The sequence below is a fragment of the Girardinichthys multiradiatus genome, chromosome 2 (assembly GCF_021462225.1).
Source record: "Girardinichthys multiradiatus isolate DD_20200921_A chromosome 2, DD_fGirMul_XY1, whole genome shotgun sequence".
In the NCBI taxonomy this organism is placed as follows: Eukaryota; Metazoa; Chordata; class Actinopteri; order Cyprinodontiformes; family Goodeidae; genus Girardinichthys; species Girardinichthys multiradiatus.
Genome location: NC_061795.1, coordinates 24,633,794 through 24,659,370, shown reverse-complemented (window position 1 = coordinate 24,659,370; position 25,577 = coordinate 24,633,794). Strand labels below are relative to the sequence as shown.

General features: G+C 40.1%; 3 protein-coding genes across 3 annotated transcripts; 2 read left to right on the top strand and 1 right to left on the bottom strand.

The window, feature by feature from the left end:
- The first annotated feature begins 196 nt into the window (after window positions 1-196).
- rapsn (receptor-associated protein of the synapse, 43kD) lies at window positions 197-10,818 on the top strand. The gene is made up of 8 exons (XM_047388133.1): window positions 197-2,205; window positions 4,247-4,585; window positions 5,906-6,064; window positions 6,600-6,698; window positions 6,866-6,988; window positions 7,083-7,136; window positions 7,265-7,464; window positions 8,667-10,818. The coding sequence occupies exons 1-8, from the start codon at window positions 1,981-1,983 to the stop codon at window positions 8,737-8,739; spliced, it is 1,272 nt and encodes a 423-aa protein (XP_047244089.1). The 5' UTR covers window positions 197-1,980; the 3' UTR covers window positions 8,740-10,818.
- A 93-nt stretch (window positions 10,819-10,911) lies between these two features.
- On the top strand, window positions 10,912-14,900 carry LOC124882026 (zinc-binding protein A33-like). Its single transcript, XM_047388119.1, has 6 exons — window positions 10,912-11,426; window positions 11,676-11,771; window positions 11,921-12,151; window positions 13,864-13,886; window positions 13,968-14,086; window positions 14,166-14,900. Exons 1-6 carry the CDS (start codon window positions 11,034-11,036, stop codon window positions 14,720-14,722), a joined length of 1,419 nt encoding a protein of 472 aa, XP_047244075.1. The 5' UTR covers window positions 10,912-11,033; the 3' UTR covers window positions 14,723-14,900.
- ighmbp2 (immunoglobulin mu DNA binding protein 2) lies at window positions 14,835-25,529 on the bottom strand. Its single transcript, XM_047388061.1, has 16 exons — window positions 25,392-25,529; window positions 25,046-25,134; window positions 22,306-22,475; window positions 22,030-22,225; window positions 21,842-21,939; window positions 21,595-21,758; window positions 21,280-21,480; window positions 21,047-21,194; window positions 20,792-20,966; window positions 19,516-19,698; window positions 19,305-19,423; window positions 19,127-19,221; window positions 16,977-17,100; window positions 16,091-16,891; window positions 15,818-16,017; window positions 14,835-15,105 (listed from the first exon to the last, which is right to left on the bottom strand). Exons 2-16 carry the CDS (start codon window positions 25,120-25,122, stop codon window positions 14,911-14,913), a joined length of 2,946 nt encoding a protein of 981 aa, XP_047244017.1. The 5' UTR covers window positions 25,123-25,134; window positions 25,392-25,529; the 3' UTR covers window positions 14,835-14,910.
- Between the last annotated feature and the right edge of the window lie 48 nt (window positions 25,530-25,577).

The following is a 25,577-nucleotide window of genomic DNA, read 5'->3' as shown; positions in this document are numbered from 1 at the left end:
AACATATAAAAATATAAGAAAAGTATCTAAATTTGCTCTCAACCCCCTTTGTTCTGAAACCCCTAAATAAAATCCAGTGCAACCAATTCTCTTCAGACGTCACCTAATTAGTAAGTGGAGGCCACATGTGTGTAAAGGTAAATCCAGTTGTTCTATGAAGTCCTCAGAGGTTTGTTGGAGAACATTAGTTAACAAACAACATGAAGTCAAAGGAACACAGCAGACAGGTCCGGGAATAAAGTGGTAGAGAAGTTAGGTTAGATTTCCAAGCTTGGAACATCTTGTAGAGCAATGTTCAATCCATCATCGGTGAATGGAAGGAGGCCAAAAATCAAAAGCAACCAAGAGTGGTAGCTTTGGAGCAGCTGCAGAGATCCACAGCTCAGGTGGGACTGCTAAAAGTTTTGCGCTTTACAAACCAAAGACAACCAATGTTGAAAAGAAGCCGTAAGATATTCTGTTTGCTGATTTCCACAAAATAAAGCAAACATGGAAGAAGGTGCTCCTGTCAGATGAGACCAAAGTGTGGCGGAAAACTTAAAACCACACATTGGCATGAACACACTGTCCCAGAGTGAAACGTGGTGGCAACATTGTACTGCAGGAATCCTGCAGAAATAGGGAAGCTGGTTAAATTTGATGTTAAAATAATTCAACTTAACAGAAAACTTTACAGAAGGCCGCAAAAGACTTAAGACAGGTGGAGGTTCAACTTGCAGCAGTCCAGTGGCACTAAGCATACAACAAGATCTACAATGATCATTGTGTTAGAATGACCTGCATCTAATCGATAATTTGCATTAAGATTTACAAATTGCCCCGTCCAGTCTGACCAAGACCAAGGAGAGTGTGCAACTATTTCAGACTTAAAATTGGCCAAATTGGCAGAGATATAGAAAACATTTGTAGCTGTAATTTAGGCAAAAGGTGAATCTACAAAAGTACACATTCAAGGGGGCTGAATACAACTGTTTGTCATTCTTACTTTAGCACTTTTGCAAGGATCTGTGTCTTTGTATCAGAACATGTGTTTAAAGCTGGTGAAGGTCCCTGTTTTGATTTTTTTGGAGTGAAAACGTTGAGGGAGAAATAAAGTTACGACAAAGACGCCAGCAGTGTGATCCTATTGATGTTCTGCAGGAGTCTGTGCAGCTGAAACCTAAGCTCAGGAACATGTCAGACTGTGCAAACTATTCTGAGCATCGGCTGCTGATGGCGGACTGAGGGGTGGGTGTTAGGGTTCAGATGCGCCTATACAAGAACTATCAATAAGAACTTATAGCCACTAAGAACACAGTTTGAATACGGTTCTTTTACCAAAAGAAAACAAACACACTTGAACACCAGCATGTTGCTCAGTTTTACAGTTCATGACTTCTCTGGTCAGACCCTGCTTGGGAGTTTTGTTTTAAATGCTCCAGACGTTTCTAAGTCATGTTTGGTTCATGTGAAGGTAGATTGCTAGGAGCTGTAGTGACCTTGGGACAGTTTGCTGAGGGCAGGACATTAATTCCTGAAGGGACACATGGTCTGGAGTGACAAGGCCATCTGCTGGAGCAGCAGCAGGAGGAAGGTGGAGTGGGGTGGTTGGTCGAAGGGGGTGCTAAGAATTCCTTTTGCTGGGGTGTAGAGGGAGCAGATATTCTGGGAAACCTTTGCCAGCACTCAACTGGGATACTTGTTTCTTTTATGTTTTTCAACGGAATTTAAACTGAGACTTTTCTGCACTTCTGAGGTCACATAGGATCAGTATTCCAGCTCCTTGCAAGGCGTTTTGTGATAATGTTCTTGATGTGCCACCACTCTTCCTTTCTGGATCCAGTTTACACTCCGATGCGGCTTGGCCGCAGCTGATAGAGCGGGATCTGGTACCAATCTTTCTGAGGGGATCATCTACAAGGAATCTTCTTTGGCGTTGTGCAGTTCAACAGGAAGGATTTGCTTTCTTCCTGCCTTGCTGATACTGCATGGCCTAAGCGAATGAATATTTTTACACTACGCATTGCACCAGAAATGGGCCAGGACCAAACAAAGCAGCAGATAGAGAAGGGCCTGAGGTTGTACCAGTCCAATCAGACGGACAAAGCCCTGCATGTGTGGACAAAAGTGCTGGAAAAGACCTCGGATCCTGGGGGGAAATTTCGAGTCCTTGGGTGCCTGATCACAGCCCACTCAGAAATGGGAAAGTACAAAGATATGCTAAAGGTATGCAACCGGATCCCTTGAACTCAATGTTGGATGATGAAAATCCTTTTTTTAAGTATTTCTTTAAAGGTACATTCTGTAAAATGACATCAACGTAATTTTAGTTTATGCTTTTATGAAGACACTCCAATCAGTCAAATGAGCATTTAGATAAATCCTGTTATGTTTGTATTGTGTAACTAGTATGTGGTTGTAAATCCAGAGGGTATCTCATCACTTTATATGTCAACTTGTCAGCTCACTTCTGCTGTTGTAGTATTTAAACATTTACATTAAAAAGTTAAAATTTACAGCCATCCTGGAAAAACATGGATTCATTTGTGGGCTTCCAAGCGATGCAGAGTAAATAAGTGTCCTGCAACCTTAGAGTCAGTGTAGGGTGTCTTGATGATGTAATCGTTCGTGTTCAGATACGCACCTAGACTCAGTAATGCAGTTTTAATGAAGGCTTCAGAAAGAAGAGGTCTGACAACCAAAATAATACACTGCTGAGAAAATCTGCCAACTCACACAGTTCTTCAGTTTTGTGCTTTTTCACTCTTGAATGTTTAAGATCATAACATTGTAATATCCAAGATTGTCTGAATACATCTGAAATAAAGTTTTGAAATGATGATTTCATTCATTAAGAAAACCTATCCAAAGCATCTGGATGTATGTGAAAAACCAATCTCCATTTTTAAATACTCAAACAACTGATTAACCACATGTTTTGGAAGCTGTTTTCACTTTCACCAGCCACACCCAGGCTTAATTACTTTCAAATCAAGAGAATCAGGAAATCCCTTAAATAGAACATGTCAAGATGAAGTAGGTCAAAACAGCTCAAAAAGCAATAGCATTGATCCAAAGAGCTTTCAGGGCAGATGAAAAACAGTCATTTACAGGCATCAGGAAAATGTTACAAAGCCTTTTCTAAGATTTTGGGATTCCAGTGAACCACAGTAACAGTCATCATATGCAAGAGGAGAAAACGGTAATGAAACTTCACAGAAGTGTCTGGCCAGCCAGATTTACTCTAAAAACCCAGAATAACATTTACAGCTCTGCAGGCATCAGTTGCCTCGGTTAGGATCAGTGGTCGTTCAACAATAAGAAAGAGACTCACCAAATCTGGCATCCATGGGAGAGTTTCAAGTCAAAAATCACTGCTGACCAAAACAAAAACAATTGCCCCATCTAAAATTTGTCAAAAAACATGTTGATGATTATCAAGTGTTTTGGGACAATATTCTGTGGACTTGTGAGAGAAAAGTAGAATATTTTGGAAGGTGTGTGTCCTATTAGATTAAACATAATCTAACAGTATTTCAGGAAATAACCAGTCAAACATGGTGTTGGTGGTGTGTTGTTGTGGGGCTGATTAAGGACCTGTATGACCTGTCAGAACTCATGGAATCATGAATTGCACTCTACAAGAAAATCCTGAAGAATAATCTCTGGCCATCAGCTCGTGACCTTAAACCCAAGTGTACTTGGATTACACAGCAGGACAATGATCTGAAGCCCAGCAGCAAGTTCATCACTAGCTGGTTAAAAAAGTCTAAAGGAAGGTTTTGGAGTTGCCTACTCAAATGTCCAGACACAAAACTGATCAAGATGTTGTGGCATGACCTCAAACAGGTCGTTCATACGCCCAAACCCTTCCATGTGACTGAATTAAAACAATTCTGCAAAGAAGAGTGGGTCAAATTTCCTCCACAGTAATTTTAAAACACTCATTGCAAGCTATTGTAGGTATTGATGACAGTTGTTGCTTTCCAGCGAGGCACAACCAGTTATTAGGTTAAGGGGGCAATTACTTTCTCACATAAGACCAGGTTGGTTTGGATAACTGTTTTCTCTTGGTAAATAAAATCATCATTTGAAAGCTGCATTTTGTGTTTACTCAGACATTTCTCTGATATTAAAAACATTTAAGCGTGACTAAAAAACAAAATCAAGAAACTTTTAGGAGGGCAAACACTGTTTTACAGCTCTGTATTTTAAATTGGATTTTTCAGTATTATCTGTTTCTCTTTGCCAACATGCTCCTCTGCAGTACGCCCTTGAACAGATTGACACAGCTCGAGAAATGGAGGACCCAGACTACCTAACTGAAGGCTACCTGAACTTGGCACGCAGCAACGAGAAGCTGTGCGACTTCCAGAAGACGGTGTCCTACTGCAAGACCTGTTTAAATATGCAGGGAACCACTGTGAGCCTGCAGCTCAACGGCCAAGTGTGTTTGAGCATGGGCAACGCCTACTTGGGCCTCAGCGTCTTCCAGAAGGCCCTGGAGAGCTACGAGAAGGCGCTGCGCTATGCACACAACAACGATGACAAGATGCTGGAGTGCAGAGTCTGCTGCAGTCTGGGAAACATCTATGTTCATCTGAAGGTGTTCTAAATACTGCTGTTGATGAAAACGACTTGCTGCTGCACTGCAGAATGTTTCATTTCAACCTATCTACAGAGTTGTCTGCCTAAATTGTCTTTTAAATTAAGCTGCAAATCAGCTTTATCAAAACCAATTAAAATTTCTCCCATACTTTTCCTAAGATTTAGAGCCCTTTAATGAGATGCCAGAGAAAGTGCCAGTGTAACCAGAGTTTGCTTTGCCTGTATAAAGAAAACATTAAGGCATGTCCACCATTTTCTATGGCCCGCTGTGCACTGCTGCACAGCTGACTGCAACAAAAATCCTACACCTTTCTGTTGCTTTCAATAAATACAAATTCTTGGGTTAGGCGTACATTACAGTGGTAGAGAGTTCCATTTGTCCTCGATGCAGCTGTCCGAGGTTCGAATACTGACCCTGTGAGCTGGTTAAATGTCTTCTCCCTTTACTGTTTGGTCCTTGTTAATCTCATTATGGTCCATCCTTTGTCCTTTGTGCTATCATACAAGAACTGAGTGGAGCTGGCTGGTTGGGGTCTAGGCTCTACCCTTAACACTGGAGATCTTTTAACTGCAATCCTTCTTGCTTTCCTGAGAGGATTCGTTTCTGTGACATTGTGATGAAGCAGTTGAATACTAAATGTCTAAAATTAATATATGGGTTTGACATGGGCCAGGATGAGATTCTTCCACTATAACCTTGAGTAAATATATCATGGGAATATGCTATTTACACAGAAATTTAAGGCAAACATGTACACGATGATCCAAATGCTTGTTTTTAAGCATAAAAGCAACAATCGTTCCTACTGCTGCTGCTAAAATAACACAATTTATTGATTATTACAGTTATAACAGGATTACTTACAATCTTGATGCATAAATGAAAGCAAAATATAACACATTTTTATAAGTTTTCAACTGCTTTTAAGCAGATTATTATTACTTTGCTCATTAACAGAATTTTTGAAAGTTTGTATTAAGTGGGTAATTAGTTGGACTATGTCCAAGGCAGAGGTTAGATGGTTAGGTGGTGCTTCTTTAGTTTCCATGCTGTGAACATCTGGGGTTTTTTTTAAGACAGATTTCTAAACAGATGAATAGAGAATAGGAGACAGTGATATTGCAGTGTTACTCTTTGCCCTATACGGCTGGAAAAAGCTCTGGTGACTCTGTCAATATGTTTGGCATAAGTTGCGTTCTCAAAAGAAGGCAGACAAACCCAAATATGGCTACTAATATTAGTGAACAATTGGTATATTGTGCCATTTATTTGAAGCAACTGCAAACAGAAGAGCTAATTGTTCATATCTGACAACAGGACTATGAGAAAGCACTGTTCTTCCCCTGCAAGGCAGCTGAGCTCGTCAACGACTATGGCAAAAGCTGGAGCCTCAAGTATCGTGCCATGAGCCAGTTCCACATGTCTGTGGCCTACAGGAAGCTGGATCGTCTGGCTGACGCCATGGAGTGCTGCGAGGTATTTTTTTTAAAGGCAACCACATTTTCTCATCTGGGACTTGAAGAATCTTCTAGTTTAGGTTTGTTCACACCAGGATGCTGGTATGGATGTTGTTCTTACGTCTGACAGGTGCGAGCACCAGTTGCTCCGCTGTCCGAGGCCTCAGATGTCTACAAAAATATGGTCACAGAGCAAAGAGGCGCTTGTTTAAAGTGTTAATAAAGAGGGTGGCTTAAGTCCTCGCCCTGTTCTAATTATGTACGTGGGGCGAAAAATAACTTGATGTCATTGCTTTGGAGTGTAAAAGTATAGTAAGAAGAGAGCCGGAGACATTTCAGATTTATTACGTTTAGCCAAACAGATTAAACATCCTGGGATATTTCAGATACCAGAGTATCCACATCCTTACCCGTCTCCCTCTGACTGACATGAAAAACTGAAAATAGAAATCTCTAAAAAATCTGTGCCATCATAGTGCCAAGAGCTGTATGTTGGTAACTTAACCTGGAGATAGAGACCCTTGCAAAATATCATTTATGTTGTGCTTCGACAGGAATCCATGAAGATTGCTCTGCAACATGGCGACCGGCCCCTGCAAGCTCTGTGCTTACTAAACTTTGCAGACATACACCGCTGCAGGCATGATGTTAATGTAAGGTGACATTAATGCATCTGTGTTAGTGTGAACCTGTCTTTCCAGTCTAGCTGATGTGATTCATCCTCATTTTGTTCTTTTTCACTATAAGTCCTACAATACATTGATGCATTTGAGAAAAACAGTATATACAGCATGTGCTGTTGTTCTTTGGAATCATTTAGAAAGCATTCCCTCGTTACGAGTCTGCATTGGGTATTATGACAGAGATTGGAAACCGTCTGGGACAAACGCACGTCTACCTGGGTGTTGCTAAATGTTGGCTTCTACAGAAAGAATTTGAAAAGGTTAGTACAGTTATATCACGAACACCAATGCATTTGTTTTATTGGTTCCTGTAACAACTTTTGTGGTAAATATCCTATGCCTCCTCTGCTCCAGGCCCTCGAATCTTTGGAGCGAGCACAGGAACTTGCAGATGGAATGGGAAACAAGGTAAGTGAAGTTCTCTCAAACCAAAAGACAACATTAGTCAATACAGTTATACATAAATTGCAGCAGTGCATGCTATATTTAATGTCTTCGACAGTCTAAACGTTGACCATGTTTGTCTTTCGTTTAAGCTGAGCACCCTGAAGGTTCACTGCCTGCGTGAGGGCATCTACCGGAACAACAAGCAACAGGAGGAGCTCCGAGAGCAGGTGGTGAAGTTCCTGCAGTGCGTCGAGGAGCTGGAGCTCTACTGCGGCATGTGTGGGGAGTCCATCGGGGACAGGGACCAAAAGCTGCAGGCGTTACCCTGTTCCCACATTTTCCATCTCAAGTAGGTGTTTAGCCTCTGTCAATTCTTGCATTTGTTTTCAGCCCCTCTCAAAGCTTGGCAGAACCAGGTTTTGCTGCAAAAGAGCTGTGAGAGCAATCTTTTGTGGTATGTTTCTTTGCACGTCTAGAGAGCTCAGCCAATGCTCAGAATAGTTCACTCTGATGTTCCTCAGCTTCGGTTTCAGCTGCACATCCTCCTGCCGACCATCCTGCTGGCCTCCCTGTACTAGCTTCAGCTTTCCCTCCACTTTTCAAACTGAAAGAAGGAAAGCAGGCACTTCTAACAGTTTTAAGTTTGATTTATGTACTACTGATTAAAAAACAGTGCCTTTCAAAAGTGGAGAACCACCTCTCTTATAGCTGCAAGTCTCTTAGGCTATGTCTCTATCAGCTTTGCACACCTAGGAAGTGGGAATTTTGTCCATTCTACTTTGCAAAATAGTTCAAATTCAGGCAGACAGGATGGAGAGAATCCGTGAACTTCAAGTCGTACCTCAGATTTTCATTTGGATAAATGATCTTTAACTGGGCCAGTCTAACACATGAAGATAATTTGATTGTAAACCTTTCCACTGAAGCTCTGGCTGTATATTTAAGAATGTTGTCGTCCTAGAAGGTGAACATTCACCTCAGTATCAAGTCTTTCGCAGCCTCTACCAGAGTTTCCTCCAGCAGTTCCCTGTATTTAGACCCATCGGCTCTGACCAGCTTTGGTATGCTTGCTAAAGAAAATTATAGCACGATACTGCCACTTCCATGTTTCACTGTAATAGTGCTAACTGTTTAACATAGCAATTTGAATGTTGTCCAAAACGCTTAGTTTTTGACTAATTTATCCAGAGTACCTTCTTCCCCGTTTTTTTTTTTTTTTTTTGTGCTCCCTACATGATTTGTATGAAACTGCAAAGTGGATTTCCTATGGCTTTCCTTAAGCAATGGATTTCCTTTTGCTGCTCTTTTTTAAAGGCCAGATTTTGGGAGTGCAAAAAGGAGAGTAAGCTATGAAGAGAATTGGTTGCATTGGACTTTATTTTATTGGTGATAAAGTAAAGGAGTTTGAGTACAATTCATACCTCACTTATATATTTTTATTTGTAAAACATTTTTAAAACCATTCACGATTTTTCTTATGCTTCACAGTTATGTGTGGCTTTTAGGCAATCCGCTAAGTGTAAATGTCTTTATTTTAATCCATGTTTCTAGGTGTCTGCAGACGAATGGGACGAAGGGTTGCCCTAAGTGTTTCAAATCCTCCATCAAGCCAGGATTTGTGTGACTGCCACCGTCTGTTTGCATGTTGGTTCTGCAGACACGGCATGATGCCTCAAAGGCTTTGGACCGATGAGAAGGTAGCAAGCAGCCAAAGGACGGGCTGAATTTCACAAAGGCGCAAACGTTTGCTCCTCTGCACACAGAGCAGCTACTCCGAACCAAGAGTGTCCCAAGTCTGTGGCTCACAAATCCTGATCAGGGCCTCAGCCTCATTTAGACATCAGTCTCAGTCCATCAGAGGAGATAGTGTATAACTTACATCGTTAAATTGTGAGAAAAATCAGATGGAGTAGACATCTGTTGCAACATATACACAAGATAAGGACCGCCAACATCAACTTATTTGTGTACTGGCTGTTATATGCATAAGAACCATTTAAAAACAATGAGATTAACTCATTTTTGGAAGAATAGGTTGATATCTAAAAACAGTGCATATTGTCTGAATTCACCTCAGTCTTTTTTATAGCAACTGTTTTTCACACAACAGCAAAGCTTTTACTATTGTTTTTTAATGTACATAATGTTCTCATGTCATTTTCTGGTCAACATTTGATTCATTCAATGTATTTTTTGTAAAACTAACTAAAGTCTCTTAACCATTGAAAAACTAGTATGTCTTTACAAAACAGGTTAAAGCAGCTGTATTGTTATTATTCATTTCTTTATTTGTAGAGGGGGAAAATGACTTTTGATCAGTCATGTACACAGCTTCTTGGGTGAGGTGTAAAGTTTCAGTTTAATTCATTGTTGGTTTTTTATATCATTGGTTGTATTTTACTTGCAAAGGCCATTTTTAGATCGATGAAGCCAGAAAAACAAACAAACAAAGGGCTTTTTTAAATCAGCAAAATAGGTAAGCAACTAAACTTATTTATTTATTTATTTCACTGTTTATTAGAGTATTTCTTAATAGTTTTTGAGATTTACCATTGATATTCCATGTAAATGATTTACTTTTAGCTTTATTGTTATATTTAGGAGGACATTTTTTTTAGTTTGTATATTGTGCTTTATTTGCAGCCAGGTTTCTTTAAAATCTGGTATTTCGGAGACTGCGCACTGAAAGTAGGTTATCTGCCACTGCAGCTATTTACTATCAAAACTTTAGATTTTAATTTATAGGGCTCCTACGCAGTCTGAAAAAAATGAAAAAGAATCAAATTTGATTTCAGTATTTTCCAGGTCTGGATGACAAGGAAAAATAACATGGAAAAAGTGAAAAAATAGGTGTATTTACAAACATTTTTCTGTTTCATTGTTTAAATGTTATGTCCTCTCATCCATCCATCCATCCTTCTTCCCTCCCTCCCTTCCGAACGTCCTTCTATACTTCTGTCTTTGCCTTTCTCACATCCCTTATACCCTAACTCATTTCCCTCCTTGTGCCCTACCTCCCTTCTTTATGTCTTTCCTTTCTTTTGTCCCTCTATCCTTTCAGCCTTTTTCCCCTCCTCTTCTCTTTCGATCTTGTGTTCTTCCTTCCTTTGTATTTTCTGTTCTGTGCATAAAGCCTGCTCATTGTAGAAATGTCTGATATAAATTCAAGGTTACATTTTAGTATTTTATATTTTAAAATCAGAGTAAAGGACTGAGGACTCTGGGAAGCTGAGTCTGGAAAGGTCTGTAATTTTTAGATGAAAAATGTGTAGAAACCGTTAAATTAACGTTTTTTGTCTTTATTTTACAAACTGTACAGCATAAGGAAGGGGGAAATTAGTCAAATTACTAACTAAATTACCATCATTGCACAACAACGTGTATGTCTGGATTACAGGAAGCTGACTTCCCCTCTGAAAGCCAACTGGTTCTTGTTTGATGTCTAACAAAACCCCGATGACTCATTGTTTGTGTACCTGCTAAGACCGATTATATTCAAGGTTACTGCTCCAGAAAATAGAGATTTTCCCACCAGTTTCTTTAACAATGTAAACTACCTCTGTTTTTGCCTCCAGTCTTTGAAAACAACAGCAGCGATGTTTCTGTTAGGTTTTTCTAGTCATAATGAGTTATTTTTAGTCAATGTTACTGTGTCTCATATGGAAGTGTTTCATTTTTGAAAATAAAGGGCAGTTACAGTGAATGGGTTTTTCTTTTAAAAATTATCCACGTAGACATCAATCTGTATAGGGAAGTCTTGGAATACGTTATGTGGAAACTCAACCCTGCTTGGATATTTTTGTACCTGCTCGACTAGCTGGGCAGCATTACTGGTATCAGCCAATGTTGGGGGAGGTGCACCTCCCCCAAGCAACGAGGACATTTTCTTGCCTTGTCACTCTGTAGGTGGACGTCAACATGTTATCAACAAAGAAATCTGTCTATGAGGAAGAGGTATCCTGTCCCCAGTGCTCCAACATTTATTCTTATCCTGTTCGTTTACTATGTGGACACAACATTTGCAAGCTTTGCCTGCAAAACTTCTGGGAATGGAAAAAGTGTCAAGAATGTCCCGTGTGCGGCACTGAGTCTTCCTCTGGGACGCCTCCTGTCAATTTGGATCTGGTGTTAGCTGTGGAACAGCTTCAAAACAGAAGGACCATGACTCAGGAGACTTGTCCACTTCATAATGAGAAGCTGAAAGTTTTTTGCAACAACGATGAAGTACCTATCTGTCTTGTCTGCCAAATATCAAGAGAACATAAAGTACACAGGTGCTGCCCAGTGGAGGAAGCAGCTCAACAGAAAAAGGTACAGTAAGAATAGAAACAAGGAAGAATCACACATGTGAAGATAACAGTATAAGAAAGGAAACTATCGGTGTTTTTACAGTTTGAGCAAAGGGAGAATTTTATTTTCCTTGTATCTGTAAAACATCAGAAAATAATGACAAAGACAAACTAGAATGTCCATTTTGTCTTAGTTCACTATGAGAATGAAATCTAAAAAATATATAGGAAATCAGCATTTTTAAAAAGTGTTTTATGATTCTCATTTTAGGCTGAAATTTCCACCATTCTTGAGTCCTTAAGAAAGAAAGTGAGAACAATGAGTAAAACAAAACATCAATGGGAGGAAACAAAAACCTATTTAAAGGTAAAAGCATTGGAGATTTTGTTCCCCTAGATAATTTCACCAATTCTACTGTTTTAATCTTAATATTGAACTTTTAAGTTAACTTTCTCACAGAGGAATGGAAAAGTTCCTCCCGAGCAAAGAATAACCAGCCTTCTCCAACATTACAGATTCAAGGTTATCAAATCGAGATGGCGATTAAGGAGGAATTTCTGCAGCTTCACCAGTTCCTCAAGGATGAAGAGGACATGAGGCTGAGGTTGCTCAAACAGGAAGAAGAAATAAAAATCCAGGTCATGTGTAATAAGATAAAAATTGTAGAAGAGGAGATAAAGGCTCTCAACACCACCATCAGCAAAGTAGATCTAGTGCTCAAAGCAAAGGATTTGCCATTTTTACAGGTACATTTGAATGGTTTTGGGCTTATTTCTTTGCTAAAAGAGTTGAGATTAATTGCTAATGACATTGTAAGAACACAGCCACTTTGTCCATACTTTAGATTTGCCTCTTTGTTCAGAAGATATACGTTGTAACGTTAACAAAATAAAATTTGCTGAAAATTACAAGCTAAAAAGGAAATGACACCAGTTACATAAATATACACAAAAAGCAGGACAATGATAAATTAAACTTGATAGAAAGGAAAATTACTTTAATCTTTGATAAATCAAGTAATAACTTCTTTCCAGGATCAGCTATGTCTCTGTGAACTGTAGGCAAGTTTTTGCTACTAAAGTGAATAACTTTAAGGCCACAGATGGGAAATTAGAAATGTCCTGATCACTAAGGGGGGAAAAAAATAACAAAACCTAAGATTTTCACTGGCTCACGGTTGTCAAAAGTGGTTAGAACCACAGCTTTCTCTATTTTGAATCTGGAGTTGTACCCATGTGCATAACATATGGTGGCTTGCAAAAGTATTCCTGCCACTTTAACATTTTTACATTTAGTCATAGCACAGCCGCAACGTTTGGTGCATTATTTCTTTTGAAAGATTTTGAGGCAATAGTGACCTTTATTAGTGTTAATGGGGCAGAGAGAGAAGAAGATGAGATGACGTGCACCAAGCAAGGGCTGCAAGAATTAAGTTTGAGAATTGTACAGTTTTGACCGAACAGCACAGGATGTTTTTAGGGTGAGATTTTCACTGACAGCTTACAATGATCTTAACACAAAAAATAATAGCTATAAAACAATGGATTTGTCTTTTACAGTTTTTGCTTTAATTTTAAATTTCATCGTAAACAGAACTAAAACATCCAGGGACGTTTTCTGAAAAGCAGATGGAACACACCCATTCATCACACTTAGCTGACTCCTAACTAGAGCAGGCGTTGTCACAGAAAGACGGACACATATCCTGTTTTTTATTGCTTTGAACCAAGAAAAGCGAAAAACGTCTTGAACAAAATTAAGGAAACTGTATGCTGCTTAAATTCAAACAGTTATTTTCTTTTCAATAAGACATTGCATGTTTAGTTAATTCATAAGCAGTTACAAATAAAAATAAATTCCCAATAAAATTTGTTTTGATAAACCTTTTTCTTTTTGCATTAAATTTGAATTTTTGTGGCCCGTAAGTGGTTTGAACTGGATGATTTTAGTCTGTGTGGGAAAGTTTGGAGACCCTGACCCGTGATGGTGTCAGATTTAAAAGGCGCCCAAATCAGTTTTCAGATTTGTTTTTGTAAAACAATTAGGAAATCGTGTATAACTTTCCTTACAATTTACACTCATTTTACATTTAAGTTATGCTTTTCTTAGTTTGGTCTTTCACATAAAATCCTAGTAAAACAGATTCAAGTTTGTGGCTATAAAATGACATGTTAGAAAAGGTTCAAAGGATTTTTTTTGCCAGTTGTATGGGGATGTAATGTGTTTTGAAATAAATTCATACGGAATGCTATTCAACCTAATATTTGTTGTACAAAACACGGTGACAATGTGTGAGGCTGACAGGAGGAAGTCACAAATAAAAATTGATGTTTGCATGCATGGTTACTCTGGATATTTTTCCAATAACTCTGCATCCAGATTGCATGTAGTCTTTTTGCTGATGAGAAATGATGTGTCACAAATTTGCTTTTTTTTTTTTTTTTTACTGCAAATTTAGGAATACAAGCAAACAAAGCAAAGGTATGCACAACCCCTTATCTGGTAAAATCAGTAGTATCTGCTCCTGTAAGGCAATGTTGGAATGATCTTCTCATGTTTCAGCGTCAGACACAACATCCAGGAGCCCGAAAGCATCCGAGACATATTGATTAATTCTACCAAGCATCTGGGAATACTCAAGTTTGCAGTTTGCAAGGAGATGTTAAAAACTGTCAAATATGGTGGGTGAACTGGTAGCGAATTGTTCAATTACTATGAGGGATATAATACCAATGATTAACTGAACTTCATGTTTTGCAGCGTCAGTCGTTCTGGACCCAAACACGGCCCATTTCAACTTGAAATTGTCCCAAGAGTTGACCAGGGTGCAGTATAGCAATAAGATGCTTCTTCCCGACAACCCTGAACGTTGCACCAGCCGCATGTGTGTGCTGGGAGCCACTGGTTTTACATCTGGGAAGCACAGCTGGACTGTAGAGGTGGGCCACAGCAAAGATTGGTACATCGGGGTTGCCCGTGAGTCCATCAAAAGGAAAAGCACCTCCTTCCTCAGCCCTGATGAGGGTTACTGGGTGATCGGCCAGTGCAGCAAAGAATCCCTCTGGGCTCAGACCTCGCCTCGCACCAGGATCTCTATAAAGCAGATGCCTGAGAGGATTACGGTGCAGCTGGACTGCGACAAAGGAAAGGTAGTCTTCATCAACGCTGCCAACTTAGCAGCGATACACACGTTCAGAGACAAATTTACTGAGAAAGTCTTTCCCTACTTCTCTGTTGGATTGTGTGAGGACTGGAAAAACTCGGGCCCACTCACGGTCTGCCCTGTGACAATGAAAGTGGTCCCAGAGACAGCTTAAGAAAGTGTTCAGCTCAGAAGCAACAACAACACAAGTAAATGTAAATATTTTAACATATAATTAGAACAAAGCACCATTTTGTATGAAATGAAAGTCATTGGAGTATTTGGGGTTGAATATTTGAGCTATTTTATTTAGTCAGAACCAAGTCTTCAAATTCAATAAACTACCAAGCTGATTTTATGACATTAAGTGTCCTCCTTGTTCTTCTGTTTTCTTTGTGATGCCATATCTTTCAGCTTAGAGTCCAGTTTTCTTTGCAGATACGCTTTCTTGTTAGGGTCCAAAGATTTGTCTTTCTTCCCACTCCCAGCATAAAGGATTCCCTCTTTGCTTATTCTCATCCGAGCGTGAGACTTTGCTTTATCTCCACACCCGTGAACCTAAAACAACAAAATGGATCGACATTCAGAAAACAGCTTCTCAATAAATCGGAATATTGCTGAAAGGTTAATTTATATCAGGAATTGAATTTAAAAAGTGAAACTGTTACATTATTTAGATTTAATACATGCAAACATGCAAGCATTTACTTCAGTTAATTTTAATAATTATGGCTTACAGTTCATGAAAGGTCAAAATCCAGTTCCTCAGAATATTACATAAGAAAATTACAATAGGATTTTAATACCGAAATGTCTGCCTACTTAAAAGTATGTTGATGTACTTTACAGTAAATCCACTCAATACTTGGGCGGTGCTCTGCTGAGGTATTCAGGAAAGCACAGGTTGCCCTAATAATAGACTTCAGTTCATCTGCATTGTTGGCTGTGGTGTCTCTTTCAAATATGTCCTATGGTGTTGTTTTTGGTTCAGGAGGGGCCTATCACAAGGAATGTGACAGTTGTAGCCTATGTCCTGGATACCTCCGACTACAGCTACAGTCTGCAATTTGTGATTCTCCAAACTCTTGCTGTCGGCCATTGTAATTAAATTAACAGAAATAAATGCTTAAAACATATCACTCTGTGTGTAATGCATCTGTATAATAGTTTAACTTTTTGAAATGAATTACTAAAATAAATTCCCTTTTCCAGACAGAGCTGTCGTACAAGAGTCAACAATTTGTCAGAAAGCACAGAGAGAGATTCTTACCTCTGGTATGTGATGACTGAGACAGTACTGCCTGTTGCAGAACAAGCAAAGCTGGCCGAGTGTTAACACAGATGTTTTACATTTGACAAAACTGCAAACACTGTCCGCCTTCACAACAGCGCTGATGAGAGCATCAAAGTCATCATCTGGAGCGGCGGCAGCAGCGATGTCACAGGCACCTGCCTTTGTTTTGCTCTTTCCTGAGAGGAAATAATGCAGTTATATTGTGATCAGATGTGTAGTAAAACATTTTCAGGTGTTTTTGAGACAAACCTTTAGATTTTTTTGTTCCCTGAGCTGCAGGACTGTTGTTCTGTTGCTTTTTTTGCTGGATGTTTTCTTCCCTTTTCTGCTGCTCCCTCTTCATCCTCTCCAAATGTAATGTTTTAAGATCTAATAAAGGTTCAGATGATCGCTCACTCTGCAGAGCAGGAGCAGGAGCAGTTTCTTCCTCTTGGGTCTTCTCCTGCGCTGGCTCCTCTGCGGGTTCGGATTTCACCGGCCGGGAGACAGTGATGCACCTGTCGCCGCCCTCTCCTCTGCTCTCATGAACAAGGCCCAGCTCCTCAGCGATCTGGTGGACCAGCAGGCGATCGTGGGAGTTGAATGATGATGGAAAATGAAAATTCTTCATACTTTCGTCCTTCATAAAATTCTCCACCTGGGCTCTGATCTCAGCATATCTGCTCTTGCCATCATTTTGATCTTTCTGTGCTGATGTGTGGGACTTTGTGTGATTCTGTGAACCAGCTGTTTTGTCCTTAGTGCTGCTGGTCGTTTTCTGGCCTTGCTTTGCTTTAATTGAAGCCTGATCTTGGCTCTTCTGTTTTCTCGATGTGGAGGAAGTGGCGGTCTTTGTGTCTTTCGGGTCGCGGGTATAGTTCTGCGGCACTATGTCTTGTAGGTACTCAAATGCAGTTCTGACCACACCGAACTCAGTCATGTGATCGACAAGAGATTTAAGGAAAGCGTGATTCCGAACTGTCTGCGTGTCGCACACTACTGCAATGTGGCGTCTGGCGCGTGTAATGGCAACATTTATTCGTCTGTCCTCTGCAAGAAAACCCACTTCACCTGAAGAGGGAAAAAAATGACTTTTTAGAACAGCTCCTGGTGATGATTTAGCAAAAATCTCAAATAATTTATATTTTGAAACAACCTTTTCTGTTGGAGCGAACTAACGACAGTACAACAGCTTCTTTCTCTCGGCCCTGAAATCCGTCCACAGATTTTATTTCCAGCTCTGGGTGCCGTGCAGAAAGTTTCTGACGCAGAAGATCAACCTTTATAAAAATAATAATAATTACAAAAACATTTAATCACTTAAAAAAGGTTTGTAGCTGGACTTTTAAAGACTGCAATTTTAAATATTAACAGTTTATATTATAATGCATCATATATTTACATTTTTACATTACATAACAAATCACATGTGCAATTGTTTTAAAAAAGCAAAATTGCTCCTACTGCAATACTAATAAGATTTAAGTAACAATAAATTCACACAAATTAAATTTATGTTACTTGTCTAGCTTATTTGTTGTTAACATGAACTAATTTTAAACTCAAATGTTTCAGGGGTAAAAGCCCCTGTAGAAGTTCATTAATAAGAACAGATTTGGTCACTAATGAGTGAGAAGAAAATGATGTATCAAGATAGAGTAAATATAATGCTGAGTAATCCCAGAATCAGCTTTATATGCCAGGTTTTTGTACTTTGCTCTCAATTAAGATGTTTTAAATATAAATATAGAAAAAAAGGAAAATGTATTCATTATTTTTATTCATTCATGGGGGAGCTGGTGTCTATCTCCAGCAGTCTATGAGCAAGAGGCAGGGTACACCCTGGACAGGTCACCAATCCATCTCAGGGCAACACAGAGATATTTTTGAACTGTGGGAGGAAGCCGGAGTACCCGGTGAGAACCAATGCACGGGGAGAACATGGAAACTCCATGCAGAAAGACGCCACGGCCAGGAGTCAAACCCAGGACCTACTTGCTGCAAGGCAACAGTACTACCAGCTGCGCCACCGTGCAGCCCATAAAAAAAAGGTTTTTTTTCTCTTTCTTGTCAAAATGTATATATACACACAGTTTTTACAAAAGGTTAAAATAGTGCTAATATGCATGGTATCAATCTAGTTGATCAGAGAGTAAGTCTGGGGAAAGAAACGGTTTTTGCACATGGCGCTTTGCAGCGCAGAGCTGAAGGTAAAAGTCTAAACAGTTTGTGTCCAGGATGTGTTGGATCTGCAGATATGTTAGCCACCCTTTTCCTGACCCTGTATGAGTTCTGGATGGAGTGAAGGTCAGCCCTGATGATTCTCTCTGCAGACCTGATTTTTTGTTGTAGTCAAACCACAGTGATGGAAGAACATAGAACAGACTAAATGATTGCAGTGTAAAACTTGACCCTCTGCTCCCATGGAAGGTTGTACTTCCTGAGTTGCAGCAGGAAGTACAGTCTCTGCTGGGTCCTCTTCTGAACACTGTCTATGTGTGAGGAACAGCTCAGGTCCTGAGAAAGGGTGGTTTCTAGGAACTGAAAGTGGTCCACAGCAGACACAGTGTTGTTGAGGATGATGAGGGGAGGGAGTGAGGGAAGTGTTCTCCAGAACTCCACCACCATGTTCAGTCTTAAGCGGGTTTAATATCCATGTGGTTCTGACTGCATCAGTGGAACAACCTAACCACCTCCTGTCTGTATGCACACTCATCGCTATCCTGGTTCAGACCAATGACTGGTGTCAACTGTAAACTTCAGGAGTTTCACAGGAGGGTCTGCTGAGGTGCAGCTCCAGAGACTTGAGTCTGATCTAGGTGATCTGAGTGAAGATGGTGGCCAATTAGTCAGTGCTGGCATTCAGGAAGAAGGGGGAAACACTGTCAGGTCCTGGAGGTTTCCTGGTCTTCTGACACTGAAAGAGCCTAATTACATCTTCCTCAGAGATCTTCAGTCCAGGCAGGAGGTCTGAGGAGAGAAGCATGGTCCATGGGGAGCTTCTGTGTCAGCGTGAGATGTGGACGAGTTTGTGGGAGGGAATACTTAGTTTCTAAAATTTAAACAGCTATCATCCATTGATCTGTCTATCTTTCCAGCCCTCCTGTGTCCATCCCATGTGCATTTATCTATTTTCACACCCATCCATCCATCCATCGTGCTTTTTGTGTGATTCTCTGGTCTGAAGAATATTAATAACATATTTATCATATTTTCTGTAAATTATTGCTTTGTTTGCTGTGTTTAGTTTCATCTTTTGGACCTAAAAATCTGTTAGCTGCAGCTCTTTTCAAATCTGAGACTTACTTGTAGATTATACGGAGCAATAACGGCAATATCTTTAGCTTTAAGTCCAGCTTCAGTCAAACTCTTTATGTGCAGTCCAACAATGTCGACCTCACCTGAAGACGCAGTAAAAGTTACATTTTACTCTAGAAAAGCAATAAAACCATTTAGGTTTTTATTACATGAAAGAAGGGTTTACCCTGGTTGCCTTTGGACTGCTCGTCTGCGATCTCCATTTCACTAAGACCACACCCTGCGGTGTCAATCAGAAGAAGTGGAGTGCTCGTCTCTTCGATGCAGGCAACGCTCGGTAGATCTCTGTTGAAGTAAGGTTTTACTATTTGTTTTAAAGGCCAGCCTTTGACAGCTCAGGAATATGAGACATTCTCTATGAGTGGGTGGAAACCTACTTCAATAAATGTCCCTCCACTGAGGTGTGAGCAGTTAATCTTCCATGGTACATCTCCTTGGAGGCCCATTCCATGATAGCACTGTTCATGCGGTACTGAACTGTTAACATACGGACCACTGAGTCCCCGTACATCTGAATAAGTCTTTCCATGAGACTCAGAGACAGGCCTTTGGCTGCTGCCCTGTATTAATGGACACATACAGAACCAGGTGAAAACATTTTGAAACAGAATGGTTTAATGAGTTTAATAAATGTGTTGAGGAGTTTAATTTCACAACATACATAAAACCGCAATTTAACCCTGATTTTTGTTTGTTACGACCAAAATACACTCAGTGGCTACTCTATTGGGTATACTTTGCTAGTACTGGGGTGGGACTCTTTTTGCCTTCAGAAACTTCCTTTAATTCTTCGCGGAACGGATTCAAGAGGTTGTCGGAAACATTGCTCAATGATTTTGGTCCATATTGAGATGATAACTGTACGCAGCTGCTGCAGATTTCTCTGTGGATTTCCTGTCCAACCACATCCCAACGGTGGGCTATTAGATAGATCTGGTGAATGTGGAGGAGGTTGTAGAACAATGAATACATTCTCAGGTTAAAGAAACCAGTTTGAGATTTATACAAGGCAGGATGGATCCAAGCTATCATGATGTTTTACTCCAGATTCTGACCCCAACGTCAGAATGTTGCAGCAGAAATGGTTTTCTAATCTGTGATTGTCAAATTTTGGTGGTCAGTGGGAATTGTACCCAGAGTATTCTGTTCTTAGCTGACAGATGTGACACCTGGTGTGGTCGTCTGCTGCTGTAGCTCACGTCAACATTCGACATGTCGTACATTCAGAGATGATATTCTGCAAAGTGGCTAGTTGAGCTAGTGTTGCCTTTTCTTTCACAGTTATCTAGAACAAATGTGTCCACTTTGCTTTAACCTTTGACATCACCAAGGCATGTTCGTATTTTCCTTTTTTGGACCATTCTATTGCCAACCCGAGAGATGGTTGTGAATCCCAGTAGTTTCACTGTTCCTGAAATACTCCGACCTGCCTGACTGGTCATGCCATGTTTAGAGTGACCTGAATCCCCTTTCCTCCCCATTCACACGTCTAGATGTTAAATGTATTGTGTTGCTGCCATGTGATTGGCTGATTTCATATTTGTGTTAACATGGAGCTAAAAATGTGTACCTAACAAAGCAGACGGTTGCTTATTTAAGTCATACATGAACTGTTGACAGTTAATAAAATAAAACCAGCACTTGTGTTCATACCTTTGTGATTTGATGGTTGGGGGTAACTGCTTGTAGTCTCCAGCCAGGATGCACTTGCGTGCTCTGAGTAAAGCGATCCAGCAGCTGCTCTCCAGGGCCTGAGCGCACTCATCAATCACCACCCAATCAAAATGCTCTTCTGGCAGGAACTTCAGAGGACCATCATCACAGGCACCTGCAGACATGAGCAGTTCCTCCATTATTTTCATTGCTAAAGCTGAAGCTGAAGCATGATGACTGCTTCACTCTACTGACCAGTGTTGGTGGACAACACAACATCAGCACTCTTCAGGATCTGAGCGATGGCTGCTGTCTCCCTGTTTTTTAGCTCTTTTCTCAGCTCCCCTATTTCACGTTTAAAGTTTCCTCGCTCTCCTTTTTCACTTTTGTTCTTCATCCCCACCTGGAAAAAAATGACAAAGTTCCTCAAATTATTTAAGGGATTCGTAAATCTCCATCCTAGAAGGTATACAAAATTCAATACTGACTATTGCTTTGTCGATATCTTTCCGGATGTCAGCGATGATGTTTGCGTTGTCGCTATGAGCGAGGACAGCGTCCAACGAGTGTTTCTGGATAGATTCCAGCAGTCTGGCAGGGTGACCCAGTCTCAGGACCTTGGCTTTACAGCGAGCTAGCCTTTCTACTAAATTATCGACAGCAACGTTTGAGGGGGCACAGCAGAGGACCTGCACATGCACAAGAGCACAGGGATAACAGTGATCCGTGATAGAATGCATCAATCTGACAATTTAAGACAGAAATTATTTTTACTATACTAAAATTATTCAAACTCCATGCACCTTCTGGCCTTGTTTCACAGCTTGCAGGATAAACTCCACCACTGTGGTAGTTTTTCCAGTGCCTGGAGGTCCATGAATCACAGCCAGCTCTCTCTGTGCAAGAGCGAAGGATACAGCTTCTCTTTGGGAATCGTCCAATTCTGAATTAAAGAACTCAAACTCATCTGATAAAATAAAAAAGCAAATTGCACACAATTAAACTGGATATTGCAATCTTTAAACTTGTTTTGAGGCCAGCTTCACTTACTTAATTGTGAGTAAGAAGAGGGCTGCGTGTCTCCAAAGAGAACATATATCAAACTGGCGGCTGGTCCGTTTCTGTATCCATTTAATGCATTCAAGGCCCTGGAGAGAGAAATACATTATAAAAGTAAGACAAATCAATGCCGAATTATAATCCCTTCCATGATATTTTACCTTCCAGATGTTCCTCACCGTTTCATCCGTTTGTAAGTAACATCATTGGCCAGCTTCAACAGATTGTAAATACCATCTGAGTCAAGACTGGCTCCATCCTTCAGGTCGTCAAAGGCCACACTGACAGAAGCTTGGCTGATCCTTGTTACTATCCCTGTGCATATCTGTGAGAGCGCACTGCATCCGGCAGTGTCGTACAAGCCAACAATATCGCCTGAAACAAAAGATGTGCATTTCACACTAAGAAAAACTGAAAACCAAAGCAACAGTAACACCGTTCGGCTTCTTGGTCACCTGGCCCAAAGCTGTTGCTCGGAAGCGATGAAAAACCAAGATGCTTTCTGGGCTCCAAAACGACGACGGTGCGACCATACAGGCCCGTGGACTGACTACCTATCTGTAGCTTTAGCAGGCAAACTCCTTTATTCTGAAGATCCCTCGGGGAAATGTTCTCCTGCCATATCCTAAGGATAATTTGAAGACACAATCTGTTATTTTACAAACACAACTATGATATGGCAAAACTTTTTTTTTTAAAACAATTTGAAGACACAATCTTCAGTCAAGCTGATGACCTTCCCTGTTGACTAAATATGTCAAAGTTTATCAAGAAAAATGTCAGTTTTGTTATAAAAGGACACACTGTATACTAGGGATGAGCGACATGGACTTTAAATCTTACAACAATTTGGGATATTTATTGCTATGATGATAAAAGTGAAAAAAATATTTTGGCAAAACGTAATCCATGACAGCATACAGCCTAGACCTTCACAAGCATAATTTGTACTCTGGAAAATATGGACTAGAACAAACAGTGGAAAAAAAATATAACTAACAACAAAAGTAATAAACTCCACATTACTGGATTTAGCAAACATCATCAAGTGGAGTTTATTGTTATGTAATCTGTCTACACCCCAAGAACAAAACTCTGTGTCCAATTTGTTATTAAGTTTCTGTCAGTTTTACTTAGATTGAACCTAATCACAAAATTATAAACCTTAGATAGGAAATAGGAATGTAAAGTCATTATAATAGAAAGACACCAAATTTTTATCTGACAAGCACTGTGTCTGTGATTAAGATCTCTGTATCTACTAAAAATATAAAATAAATAATATAAGGGTTCTTTAGCACCTCTGGACATCTTTCCTTTGACTTTTGGGGGGAAAGCATGTCCAATAATATACAGGTCCTTCTCAAAATATTAGTATATTGTGATAAAGTTCATTATTTTCCATAATGTCATGATGAAAATTTAACATTCATATATTTTAGATTCATTGCACACTAACTGAAATATTTCAGGTCTTTTATTGTCTTAATACGGATGATTTTGGCATACAGCTCATGAAAACCCAAAATTCCTATCTCACAAAATTAGCATATTTCATCCGACCAATAAAAGAAAAGTGTTTTTAATACAAAAAACGTCAACCTTCAAATAATCATGTACAGTTATGCACTCAATACTTGGTCGGGAATCCTTTTGCAGAAATGACTGCTTCAATGCGGCGTGGCATGGAGGCAATCAGCCTATGGCACTGCTGAGGTCTTATGGAGGCCCAGGATGCTTCAATAGCGGCCTTTAGCTCATCCAGAGTGTTGGGTCTTGAGTCTCTCAACGTTCTCTTCACAATATCCCACAGATTCTCTATGGGGTTCAGGTCAGGAGAGTTGGCAGGCCAATTGAGCACAGTGATACCATGGTCAGTAAACCATTTACCAGTGGTTTTGACACTGTGAGCAGGTGCCAGGTCGTGCTGAAAAATGAAATCTTCATCTCCATAAAGCTTTTCAGCAGATGGAAGCATGAAGTGCTCCAAAATCTCCTGATAGCTAGCTGCATTGACCCTGCCCTTGATAAAACACAGTGGACCAACACCAGCAGCTGACACGGCACCCCAGACCATCACTGACTGTGGGTACTTGACACTGGACTTCTGGCATTTTGGCATTTCCTTCTCCCCAGTCTTCCTCCAGACTCTGGCACCTTGATTTCCGAATGACATGCAGAATTTGCTTTCATCCGAAAAAAGTACTTTGGACCACTGAGCAACAGTCCAGTGCTGCTTCTCTGTAGCCCAGGTCTGGGGAATGCGGCACCTGTAGCCCATTTCCTGCACACGCCTGTGCACGGTGGCTCTGGATGTTTCTACTCCAGACTCAGTCCACTGCTTCCGCAGGTCCCCCAAGGTCTGGAATCGGCCCTTCTCCACAATCTTCCTCAGGGTCCGGTCACCTCTTCTCGTTGTGCAGCGTTTTCTGCCACACTTTTTCCTTCCCACAGACTTCCCACTGAGGTGCCTTGATACAGCACTCTGGGAACAGCCTATTCGTTCAGAAATTTCTTTCTGTGTCTTACCCTCTTGCTTGAGGGTGTCAATAGTGGCCTTCTGGACAGCAGTCAGGTCGGCAGTCTTACCCATGATTGGGGTTTTGAGTGATGAACCAGGCTGGGAGTTTTAAAGACCTCAGGAATCTTTTGCAGGTGTTTAGAGTTAACTCGTTGATTCAGATGATTAGGTTCATAGCTCGTTTAGAGACCCTTTTAATGATATGCTAATTTTGTGAGATAGGAATTTTGGGTTTTCATGAGCTGTATGCCAAAATCATTCATATTAAGACAATAAAAGACCTGAAATATTTCAGTTAGTGTGCAATGAATCTAAAATATATGAATGTTAAATTTTCATCATTACATTATGGAAAATAATGAACTTTATCACAATATGCTAATATTTTGAGAAGGACCTGTATATGTTACAGTTGCATGTGTTTTGTGGGCATTACTAAAAGTTCCAGTATTGGTGCAGACTTTTTAGTGTGAGATTATGTTACTGCAATATACCCAGAACATCTGTAAGGTTTTTACATACCTTTCTATTACAACCGTCGTGTTGGGTCGTTTGTTTCTTTTTAGACTATTCTAAAGGTTTTTGTTATCCTCTTGTTTATTCCAGTCTCTAGATATTTTAAATTACTGTTTTTATGAGTAGTAATAAAAAAAAAAAACGTGAACATTTCATACTTCGTTTCCTCTATTTCAGCATCCCGCTCTTCCTGTAGAAGCTCCAGAGTCTTGGACACAAACTTCTCCAATGCCATTGCTCAGTATATCTATAATAATGAAATAAAAATAAAGGGATAACCATCTGTCAGAAACAATCACGTATGGTACTTCATACCATCTATGTAGGACAGAAAAAATTACAATCAATCGTTCGATAAGACTGCATTTGACTGATCAGATTCGGGATGTTCGATCTCATATTTCTAGACCTTGAACTGTGTAAAGTTCATTAAAGTAAACAGGAAATTAATGGGTAATGTTTGCACGGCAACATTTGGCTAGAAATGTAGAAAAACTAACTCACTTCTTAGTTAGGTTTGGAGTCAAAGATGATAAATGTGTAATTGTTTAGATATCCGTCAAACGTCTTCTGTTACATTGCACCATAAATATCCATGCGTCTGTTTACAGAATCCTGCTTTCCTCATTTATGTCATCCGGGTTTTAAGTCCACCACACCGCCACCTACCGGCTGGGAGGACCTTCTTTG

Excerpts from the sequence above, each read along its gene's own strand:
- rapsn (XM_047388133.1), top strand. The coding sequence starts at position 1,981 with ATGAATATTTTTACACTACGCATTGCACCAGAAATGGGCCAGGACCAA. Across the intron at positions 6,699-6,865 it reads GCTGCAGGCATGATGTTAAT|AAAGCATTCCCTCGTTACGA; the intron begins GTAAGGTGACAT and ends GGAATCATTTAG. Across the intron at positions 6,989-7,082 it reads TACAGAAAGAATTTGAAAAG|GCCCTCGAATCTTTGGAGCG; the intron begins GTTAGTACAGTT and ends CCTCTGCTCCAG.
- LOC124882026 (XM_047388119.1), top strand. The coding sequence starts at position 11,034 with ATGTTATCAACAAAGAAATCTGTCTATGAGGAAGAGGTATCCTGTCCC. Across the intron at positions 13,887-13,967 it reads TACAAGCAAACAAAGCAAAG|CGTCAGACACAACATCCAGG; the intron begins GTATGCACAACC and ends CTCATGTTTCAG. Across the intron at positions 14,087-14,165 it reads GTTAAAAACTGTCAAATATG|CGTCAGTCGTTCTGGACCCA; the intron begins GTGGGTGAACTG and ends CATGTTTTGCAG.
- ighmbp2 (XM_047388061.1), bottom strand. The coding sequence starts at position 25,122 with ATGGCATTGGAGAAGTTTGTGTCCAAGACTCTGGAGCTTCTACAGGAA. Across the intron at positions 21,940-22,029 it reads ACTTACAAACGGATGAAACG|GGCCTTGAATGCATTAAATG; the intron begins GTGAGGAACATC and ends TTCTCTCTCCAG. Across the intron at positions 21,195-21,279 it reads AAGATATCGACAAAGCAATA|GTGGGGATGAAGAACAAAAG; the intron begins GTCAGTATTGAA and ends ATTTTTTTCCAG.